At 41.1% G+C, this 11,722-nt stretch overlaps 1 protein-coding gene across 1 annotated transcript; it reads right to left on the bottom strand.

Moving 5' to 3' along the window:
* Positions 1-2,681: 2,681 nt before the first annotated feature.
* On the bottom strand, positions 2,682-10,005 carry spartb (spartin b). The gene is made up of 8 exons (XM_079166795.1): positions 9,874-10,005; positions 8,510-9,360; positions 7,152-7,349; positions 6,008-6,149; positions 5,712-5,906; positions 5,461-5,619; positions 5,268-5,358; positions 2,682-3,887 (listed from the first exon to the last, which is right to left on the bottom strand). The coding sequence occupies exons 2-8, from the start codon at positions 9,353-9,355 to the stop codon at positions 3,683-3,685; spliced, it is 1,836 nt and encodes a 611-aa protein (XP_079022921.1). The 5' UTR covers positions 9,356-9,360; positions 9,874-10,005; the 3' UTR covers positions 2,682-3,682.
* Positions 10,006-11,722: the final 1,717 nt, after the last annotated feature.

Here is an 11,722-nt window from a genome sequence, read left to right as displayed (position 1 = left end):
TATTGTCAATAACCTGGGAGCAAGTCATTCCAATCATATTAAACCTCTGCACCCGAGCAGTAAGGATCTAGGGATAGTGTCTAATGCTGTACAGGTTGTGATACATTAACAATTGACTTGACTAGAGAAGAGCACTGATCACTTTTCATCTTCCTTTGTTTAAGTTGCTTCATATGTAAATCAACAGTTTTTAGTTTTTTTTGCTGTAAGAGCAAAGGAGGTTCTTAAAGATGAACTTAGAGAGAAATGCTACCCTTCTTCAAAAAAGCAACGTGACCTCCAGGCTTCCCTTCATTCTTGCAAGGACCAGAATCGGAGGTTAGACTAGTCGATTCCAGATTGTGTTATCAAAACAACTAAAAGTGATTATCTGCTAAAACTCTTGTGTTTTCTGCACAGTCATGGGAATTTTGTACATTACATATACATTGTTGTATTTGTGTTTTTGTTTTACTTTATTTTTTTGCTATATGGACTCATGAGTCTGAAATAAAAGTTGAATATTATGTTTGAGTGCGTGTAATTCTGCTAATTTGGGGATGATAATTTTAGTGGTGAAACTGTATCAACAATAACTTTTGAGTCAAGTTTACAGTATATATTCAAAAATCATCATATATTCCGCAGGCTACAAATCAGAACATCTTGTTGACGCTTGTGTGACCTTCTGCCCTTTGTCAATTGTCAGTTAGACACAGCAACCACATTAGAGCTCACTGTGAGGTACATGAACTACCTGAAGGAGACTCTACCTCCGAGCATAAAGTCTACTGCATCCCTTTGGCAGCATGGGAAGACAATCTTTTGCTGTGATCATTTTCATGACTTAATGTCTTGTTTTCCACAGGTTAATAAAGCTGTTGAGGAGAATGATAGTTGGAGGAAAAACATACAAAGGCCACAGAAGATATTGTACATACTGTCCTAGCCAAAGAGATATTACGACTAAAGAAGAATATTTTGCACAGAGCAAAGCCAGCTGCTAAGAAGTCAACTGAGGGTATGAATATTTATTTATTGTATTATATTTTGTGTCTTTTGATGCAGTTGTATTGACCAAGATGTGTAACATCTGCCCTGGGACTACAGATGAAAATTAGCCTCTTGGCTAGCTCTGGCGCATTTACAGGAATGCTTTATTAATGTGCACTGTCCCTAAGCAAATAAACCAATAAATAGAAAATAATTCTCATAAGCCTGGGAAAGCAATTTTCAAATAAATGTATTGCATTGTTGGAGAATCTTTCCTGCAGTGTGGTTTAGTATTCCATTTCAAATCATTCCTCAAGAAGATGCACTCAGCAGAAGATCTGTCAACAAGTAAATCGGACATCTAGCACAATAACCAATCCTCTGACAACGGCTCAGATGCTTCCTCCAGCTGACGGTCTGACCACAGTGCATGCCCCGCCAATACTGTTGGACAAATGCTGCCAGTGTGCCAGGATCAATCTTTCCCTGCCTCGTTTCAGTCGGTGGAAAATAACTGGATAAATCCGACCTCTGCATTCATGAACCCAGCTTCATGTGCTTTCATGTCAGCCAACCTTTTCACCACAGGTGGATCTGCACCCATCTTCTAGCCATGTGTTATGGGATGTCACTCCTGGCCTGGTGGTTCCTGTTGCTCTACCATCAGTGCATTTTGACCGATGGTAACTTGTGCTCCCCTGATGCTAACCTTGTAAACATTATTCTTTCACTGTACACAGGATCCAATTGGCAATATGACTGGATACATTACAGATGATATGTGAAATATTAACAGCATATATTGGCCAAATAGAGAAATAGATAAAGAGAGATATTGGTTAAAGTGTTCATTTTAGTTTGGTCTATAATGGATTTGTAAACAAAATAAAGAAAGTTGATTTTTTTTTCTCTCTCTCATATTGACCTAGAGCTGCATGGCTGTGATTTGCTTAAGGGGGTCAACATACAGTGGTTTGGCATGCAATTAATGTCATTAATTGGCATAATTGCAGCCCACAAATAAGTTAGCTTGTATTGACAAAGTCCACAAGGTCTGTATGCAGCATATAATATGAGCCCCAATAAATTCAGTTTAATTTTCCCCATTTACAAATGGAACCTCAGATCATCTTTAGTGCATCTCTTATTTTTTAACACAACATTGTAAGACATAATAGCCCTGCATCTCTTTAATATCTGAAGTAAATAAAGCAGATCAGTAATATTGTATTGTATCATCCATTTGATTTTATTTATAAATAACTAATCCACATTAAGCGAGTACTTGTTATATAAGTTTGTCTTTCAGTTGAAAAAGCATTAAAAAATATTTTGAGTCACTTTAGGTATGAATAATTTTGTGTTAATCTTACAAATTAGCATGTTTGACTAAAAGTGCAACAAAGCCCAATTTTTAATTCAATTTGTATCGAGTGAAATTCAGCTGACTCGGCAGAACAAAAAAAATCCCATGAAGCCCATAAAAAGGACTCCAACCCTGGCTGGACAAAAAATTATTTCCTCTGTTGATGTTCATATTTATAACAGAATAAACCGTCAGTTTATTACACTGTAAAAATACTCTGTAATTAACATGTAAGTCATACAGCCACTAGATGGAGGTATTAGCATGACAGATGTAAGGTAGTGTTTATTAGATTTAAACAAAACTACACAAAAATAAATGACTGAATTTCTTATTTCTTTAAACATTTTATTTTTTCAGAAAATGCTCAGTATTTCAGGAGGGAAATAAATCTCAATGGCCAACTAGAATACTAGAAATCCATTTAACATTTACATTAACCTGCTGAAGTCTTCAAGCTGGGGTTTAGAACGATTACAAACCAGATCACTCAAAAACAAAAGACTAAACAGGTTTGCAAACAAAATCAGCATCACACTTCAAAATTCACATTTATCTAAACGTTGTCCATCAAAATAACGTTTAGATTTATATATGAAATACTAGAAACATCATTTTGATCCAACTGAAGTGAAATGCAGACTATAGCACAGCACATTGTACCAGAAGCCCTCATTCATAGGAGATGGGAAACACTCTTAATACGAAATGAAGGTCTAACAAAAATACATAAAGCACTATAGACTTAAGTTTTAGCTTTCTCAAGACATTACATTTCTATTATTTTGATGTTTGTAGGCACAGTGGGCAGCAGCGATTATACCTCATATTAAACAACAGTATAACAGACACTTTTTTATATCCAAAGATACTGACAAACAGATCATATTTTTTTAATCATTCATTCAAAGTATGTAAACTGCACGTACTCTACCAGTGATAAACTCAAACACACAGATGCTTCACAAAGATTAGGAATGTTTCCAGTGTCTAGTCAGCAACAATTAAAGGCTGTCTTCGTACAAAGAGCAGAATTAAACTGATATCTCCCAAATTAAGTGATAATACCTGAATGTGTCAAAAAAACGTAACCATGTTTTAATTTGAGTTATGAAATCTGCTGTTTCTCTTCCTTTGGGTCATCTATCTAAATTAACAAAGATTAAAGTGCTCAAGAGCTGTACCAAACTATAGGATATGCATATAACAGTAGTTATATTGTAAATATAGAACATGTTTTTTTTTTTATAAATAATGCATATTCAGTTTATAAAATGGATTTGATAGAAGAATATAAATTATACTTTAAGGTGTGGCTTAGGGACTGAGGCAGGGCACGACCTGCTATTTGCCCGACTTCTCCACCTGCTTCCCATTCTCTGGTTTCTCCTGGAGCTTGTAGTCTTCCAAAATGGTGCGCGCCGTCTGCTTGCCAGTCTTTTTCACCACAGCTTTGATTCCCAGGTTGTCAACATTGAAGGCAGTGAGGCCGACATTAATGGCAGAATTGACAGCATGGTCTGTGGCCTGTCCTGCGGCTGCCCCGTACCTTCATCAGGAGTCAGATTGAGTGAGAGGTCAGAGCCAGAGGCGAGAAACAGAAGGATTTCGGGGAGAGTCAATTAATATGCGGTGCAAGGATAGCAAAGATGGCATGCTGTAGGTCAATTTTAGTGTGAGGATTACACCCATGCAAGCGCAATCTTAAATTAAGACATTTCTAAATGCCAAGATCAGAATTTTAACGATTTTGTCCACCGTGGCTCAGAAATCTAAGGGTGGGAAATATAGATGTAATCAACTATAATGGTATATATATATATATATATATATTTTTTTTTTTTCCCATAATATCGATGTATATTGAAATTTAAATGACAAAAAAAACAAAAAATAATTTTGGGCTAATCCAGTTAATAAATACCTGTCGAATCAAGTACTTCCCTTAAAAGACTACACAATATTCAGAGCATTAATAAAGCATCAAACAACTATTTGCAATGTAAATATGCATAAGAGTAATGAGAATGAAGTCTCTCTCCCTCTCTGTGTGTTGTAATCATAGCTTCTCTGTGCTTTGTTTACATGGCCATGCAGGGTGTGCATGCCTTATAGTACATGTGAGCGTCGCTCTGCACTGGGCTCATATGGTGCTTCCAGCTGATAACGCCTTTCTGACCGGCAACAGAAAGGTAAACAATGTTGTCTCTTTCAGCACTGTTGCCATTGTTTGCTCAGCCGTCTCCATGTTGAGAGCTGCGTGGAGGCAATAATGCTCTGAATTTCGTATTGAGCACCTTTCAAGGGAGAAATTGTAAAACAAAAACGGTTGATAAATATATCAACTCAATATGTAACATGATAACCACCCAACCTGATAGAAATCAATAATCAGCTATATTGTGTTGATATTTTGCTCACCATTGGAACAATGTAGCACCAATACATACAATGTAGGAAGATTTTAAAATCAGGTGGGACAGAGAAGTTACTAATTGTGAAATTTCCATTAGAAACATTTGGAGAAAGCAGCACCATCATGTGAATTGTTACTCGGGGAAGGGCAGTGGATTGGCACAATATTAAGACAAATCATTCAGAAAAAAAGGGCATAATCATGCTTATAGTGGTGAAGAGTTGAATAGCTTTGTAAAATTAGGAACAATTACGCGTATTGTCATTAGGGGAGTCAAGGATGTTTTGGAGACCCCTAAATCTGCAAAGTAAATTGAGAAAGGGAAATAAGTGAGTGCACGTTTGGTTCTGCATGTGTAATGCAGGAGGTCCTTTGCAACACACACACACACACACACACACACACACACCAACAACCTGTTTAGTAAGCAGTGGTGAGGAAAATGTGCATTGATTTATATTGAAACAAGTGACAGTGGTCAAACAAATCATCAAAAGGGAAGGGAAGACCTACTTATGTTTCACGGTGGTGACCGTCTCTGATGCTACACTCGTAGTAATGTCCTTTGCTGCTACTTCCAAACCAGTCCACATGGTTGCAAATCCTGAGCAAATACACAAAATACAAAAGCATGTTGGGAACATTTTAGTACTCTTCTGGTGAACAACTTCCTCTTACACAATATTAAGTGTAGTAAGTACTCTACCTTGCACTCCACTGGCAGCCACCACCATCGCTCCATCTATGTTGGACCGCCCATCCTTATCTTTCTTCATAGACTCTGGGATCAGCTTGCTCCCGTGTTTTTTCACGTGTGGAGCCAACTCTCGACCCACACAGCCGGCGACCATGCACACCCCGTCCACTGCAGTAACACAGCATTACTTCATTAGACGTCCGCTGCTAAATAACCACACAAGAGGAGTGAAACATGCTGACTGGGGATGACGTAGTCACCTAGAAACTGGCTGACTTTGACAGCTCCTCCTGTCGCTTGCTTGGCAACATGGAGGCCTTTGGTGACTGAGGGGCTGACGTGGGTGGGTTTGTCCTCCGGGGTGATGTGCTCTCGGAGTTTAGATGCCCCTTTGTGGATGGCCATGCCTGTGAACTCCGCTCCTTTCACCAGGCCCCAGCTTAGCCATGACGCACCTGATAGGACAACGGGATCACACAAGGCTAGTCTTTCCCGGCGGATTGTTGACAAACAAAAGCATTAAGATGTTTAACAGGAACATGCGGTTTGAACTCACCTGTTAAGATCCCACTTGCCACCTTTTCACTCCACTCGGGCAGCGCCTTCTCCTCCTCGGTCACCGCTGGTGCGGTCTCCTCAGGTGCAGCGATGGACACCTTCTGACTGAGATTAATGGTGCCTGCAGCTTCATCTGGAGCCTGATCGTATAGACACATTGTTTAGCTACTGTAAGACGAGGACAGACACTGTATGCTGAAAATAAGACCTGCTTGTCAGTCAAATCTTTGGCGAACTTCGTTGCGCTACCTGTACACATCTCCATTCTCCATTCTACACAGTAGATGCTCTCATTAGTCTGTGCTTCTCGTTACAACGCACTATTTGTTTGCTACAAAGAGACTGTCAAAAAGGGTCTCTGTGCGGTCTGAAAACAGTATCCCATTGTGCTGAAAACCTCACATCTACTTGATCTAAAAATTCAAACACAGAAATGCGTACTTGCTGATAGGGAATTACGTCCATCAGAGAAGATACGTAGCCTGATTGCGCGCATCAAAAATGACCTTGTTTGGCATCGATCTGAGCCAGCGTCTCCACCTTCATCATGGCTGCACTCGCACTTGTCTTCCAGCTGAAACTCTAAAGGTTGTTCCAACGGCTGCAGATAAGAGCATTATGACTGATTAATTCCCCTCACCTGCCTGTCTCAAAGCCCCACAATGCTGAGGCAGGGGTAAGTTGGAGAAGTGTGCCAGCTCACAAGTAAGACGGCACAAGAGTTTCATGCAAGAGGCCCAAAACAATGAAAACGTTAGATCCTCAAAGTATCGCGTAAGCAGTAACTAAAACCTCTTCATGGGAGGAATAGATGTAACATCTGCAGCGTTTGCAGTGATTAGAGAATATGGGATGCTTTTAGGAGAGTGGAGGTTGTTTAGGGACTGTCAGCACTATTTTGGTGCACTTATGTCAGTCTTCACTTTCATCTGCATTTCCATGCAGAATTTCTAAACCAAATAAAAAAATATATATTTATGTGTACATAAATATTTAAACATATGTTGATGTGAATTGCATTAAGCTGCAGATGACCTGTATTGATATATATAGACACACAAATATACTGCCTCCATTTGCATTTCTTTCATGTCAAAACTTGTGTTGGGTTTTCACAAAACTGACTGTCGGGCGACAATGACCTGAACTCTGAGATCCGTATTCTGGGAGAGCAGGTCCTGGAACAGCTGTCTGTCTGCAGCAGGAAGCTCAGCGGACAGCACCACCCCCACATAATAGCCTGGCGTTGGCGCCATCATGTCCGGAAACATAAACACGCCAGTGTTACACAGCAACACTGGCGAGTCCGAGGCCATGAGAGGGTACAGCCAGTCACACACCTGCCAGGAAGTCAAAGAAAAAAGGTAAGAAAAAATAAAGAGCGCAACAGCTGGAAAATATGATGATAAATAGATACATGCGTGACGTTATAATGATGTGTATGAGCCCAACATGTTCTATTTACTTCTGAACTATGAAGGTAACACGATGATTGGTTTTGTAAAGAGATCGGACTAAAACACAGGATTCTAAATATAACCTCGAAATGACAAGCCTTAACTTTCTCATGGAGTCCAATTAGTGCAACACAGTGAACCGTGTGACAGAGCCAGAGGACACTGTCCCCCTTTGACTGCTGCATGTCTAACTGGATTATAGGGCATAACAGTGGCAGCAGGGTTTAGATCGTTACTCATGTGAATCACTGATGTCACTCGCTTTGGCAATAGCACCTGGGAAATTCCCCAATGAAGAGTCAAATGTCAGTCTCATGATCCACTAGAGTCAGTGGATCGCCCTGAGCTGATTCCTTTGCAGAGCTTCATGGAATTTCTTATCTATGACCTCCACGTTTTAAAACAACCCTGATTGGTTCAAAGGCCCGATGGTGTGCACACTGGCGGAGGACAACAGAACATAACATTTAGCCGTCCTTGTGAAAACCTTTGTTATCTCAACAAAAAAACGAACGTGATAACCCTCCTCAATGTAGGCGTTTACTGTGGTGCTGCTGGCTTTGATTGCGTCAGACTGTACAGGTGTATTTTAAGCACCATACTGGGAGAAAGATCAGCTTTTGGTGGCATTCGTGAGGAGTGCAAAGATATTTATTGTTTCCTTAGTTCATTTCTAGTAGGTCATGAGTAAGGTACCATCTGTGTCCTAATCTTGAGCCAGTAATGATCCTGATTTGGGAATTCCCGGGTGGATGACATCATATCCATAAACCCATTGGGGCTTAGTGTGCCGCGTAAACAACGCTCACATGATCACGTCCATCGGGAGAGGCAAAGGAGATCATTAACAAGCCTATCACCTCCTGCTGATGACTCAGTCAGAGATCTTACTAAATCAGGTTAAAGGGCACAAAAATAGACTGGTGACACTGCAGTGATGACATTCTACTTCTTGCATCAGACGTGCATAAGAGTTGCATATCTAGTCCTTTCAGGCTTTATGCCAGCGAATGTTTTAGTGGAAACATTTATTTTTATCTTACCTGCAAAAATGCTGGTGGTCGGTTGGGCATCCCGTCCTCGGGGTCACTAGTGAACTTGACCAGCCGCAGGTAGCCCGGGTACGACGGGGCGCTCACCTGCCCTTCAGGCGTGACAAAGAATATCTGCACGCCATGAGGGATGCACACCAGCTCCTCTCCATCTTCACCCATGCTCTGGAGAGACGGTGTCGAGTTAGATGTACGGCTGTAGAACTCGTCCCCGACCAATGACATCTCGCCTGCGTCTGTTCCATATGAGACAGATAAGTGGCCGTCGGCCGCCTGAGCAGAGTAAGCTGGCGGCTGTTGGGCTGGAGCCGCAGGCTGCTGTCTGCTGGGCGAGAGAGGTAGAGCCTCACTGCTGCATGCAGGCAGGCCTCCTACAGCTCCTGCTGCCTGGCCATTAGCAGAGAGTGGGTTTGGAGGAGCTGGCCTCTCCGGCTTGTTTTGGGTGGGAAGCTTTGGGTAGAGACCTTTTTCAGACGTCTTTGTGGCACCAGGGCCATACACGTCGCTATTGTTCAGTGCAGGTGCAGATCCCAGGTCAAAGCTGGTCTCGATTATGGCCAGCCGGGTGGTGATGTTGTTCAGCGTCTCCTGCATCTTTATCTGCATCCGTCTGGCTGATTCCCAGGCGCTGCCGACACACTCCTCTCCCCCGGAAGGCACACTGATGGCCCGGAGAAGGTGCTGTCGCCCCCGCTTGTACAGCTCCAGGGCCTGGGGCTTGTCTCCAGCTTCATCTACTGTGAGACCTTCATTGATGCACTCAAAGGCCCTCTCATAGCCATCTTTGATCACTTGAAGTCTGGCACTGTCGAATGCATCTTGTTTAGCTTCCTCCATTCCCTCTGAAACAACACTCACAATTAGCTTTATTTACAATTTGTGTGTCCATCCAAACATTGGCTGACAATGATGAGAGGGGGGGGGGGGGGGGGGGGGTCACCATAACTAGAATTGAACACACTTCATAATACTTAAAGTTACTCTAACGTTCCTTATATTTAACTGTATTAAGACCAGCTTATCCACAATCAGTGGACATGTCACATCACTCAGAAGAGAGAGATACGTGAAACTGAATTGACTGGTTAGTTTCTCTGACTGATGATTTATTACCCTATTCTAGTTCTGTGCGTTGGTCCATCTGGTATAAGAGAGGTCGCAGCAGTGGCTACAACAGGCTAATGTTGATGATAAGAGTTGTCAACACGAGCTAACAGCAGCTAACGTCTCTGTTTACACGCGTTCAGCTGATACGTCATGTCATTGTACGAACAGCAACATGAATATAACAAAGTATTATGAGCGAGTTTGCACTAGCAAAGCTCCCTTCACTAGCTAACAGTATCCACGCTTACCCGAGTGAGCGAAAACAATCCGAAGATAAGTTTAATCAGCCAGTTAGCTATCGTGTAGCTAACGTCACGTGTCAAAACTCTGGACAAAAAGGGTCCGTCTGCTCTCGAACAGGGTTAACGTCTTAATTAAAGTTGTTCACGACTCACTAATATAGAGTAGTGGTGTCACACACTACTCGCCACAGTATTTACCTTTAAAAGTATCGTGACAGGATGTGTCGATGCTTCGTATTAACACGACAAAATAACGGTTGCCTCAAGCGTGATCTTCACTTTCGGTTTTATTTTGAAAGTATTTACCGGAAGTGTTATCATGGCTGCATCGACGCAAGCTGGACTAACGTTTGTCTCGACTGGTCTCGAGGCTGAATGGATGGTGACAGGGTAGTTGGTATTAGAATAACTGGATTTTACTGCCACCAAGTGGCCACAATGAGAAACTGCAGCTGATTCAAATTAGTCAAATCAACGTCAGTTGAGAAACTGGAGCATACTAACACTTTCTAGCTTAGTCTTACAAAATACAGTGACCAAAACAAATATACTGACCAAACGCAACACATCACCAGCGAACTGCATTGACGCTGGTTTGACTAGTGTGTAGCAGTTTGTCGCTGCTAATGTGTTTCTATGTGGACATGGCAGCATACTACCAGACCCCTTTAAAGAGAGAGTCCCGTCATCTCCTTTCACTCCAATGGGGCTTCTATGTGGCTAAGTAGTGTGTGTCTAGTATGCGCATGTGTCTAATGCGCACGTGCATTACAGCATGTTCATGGATGTTCCACCACTAAATTAGTAGATTTAGAGAATGCTAACAGATAACATATTAAGCTAATGAGAAGATAAAGCAACACATAACGGTAAACGAGGCAACAACAGCCTCTGAATTTTAAATTCCGTTTAATAAAGGCCATTATATGAAACGTTGTATAAGACGTTAGAGGGATAGAGGCTTCTAAATGGGATTTGTTTATGGGATAGAGGGATTTAAATATTAATATTCAATATCATATTTTGTTAGTTAAATATAACATTGGGGCGTGTGATTATAGAGTTGTGGATGTAGGTGATGGCATGAGCATATCAACTTTGAAATATGAGCCATAATAATAATATATAATAGAAATAAATAATCTGCATACTGCTATTGACGCTGCTTTGACTAATGTGTTGCAGTTCGTCACTGTGGCCACTGGAGGGCAGTAAGCATACAAGACTGGTGCAGGAACAATGCCGAGTTGACCTGAGTGTATTTAAAATGCACGAGTATTTACTCCCCTCTAGTGGCCAAAGTGAAAAACTACAACAACATAAAATGTGTCAAGCCAGCGTTAATATAAACATGGCAGCAAACTACTACTTCCGGTAAGCTCTTTCAAAATACATTGACCAAACTAAAGTTATCGGAAGTGGAAGGACAAAGTTAGTCGCCAAATTTAATTACGTTTATTCTAGATTTGTTTAGCTGGAAATGTCTTCCAAAATACCAAGGTTAATAACAAACAGAGGGAAAGCAAACAAACAAGTTGTATTTCTCATGAACTCAAATTAATCTCAAAATATCTGGGAAAATTACAAAGTCCTGATTTTGTTGTTGGTTACCACTTTACATCAGGACGTGCTAACAATGCAACATCAACGCAACGTGTAACATCATGTTATAAAGCAAAAAGAGACAGAAAATGGCCACTTAATAATGAAAAAATGATGACAATATGGTTGATTGATGATTTCATCAATGTTTAAACAATTGTTGCCAGATAATTAATGATTCATTAGACACATAGTTGTCAGGACCAACGGGTTGAGTGAGGCAGACAAGCCATGAGCACTTCTTCGCCTTTCT

Source organism: Pholis gunnellus (assembly GCF_910591455.1).
Source record: "Pholis gunnellus genome assembly, chromosome: 9".
In the NCBI taxonomy this organism is placed as follows: domain Eukaryota; kingdom Metazoa; phylum Chordata; class Actinopteri; order Perciformes; family Pholidae; genus Pholis; species Pholis gunnellus.
Note: the sequence above shows the minus strand (reverse complement) of the source record. Positions and strands in the feature narration are given on the sequence as shown.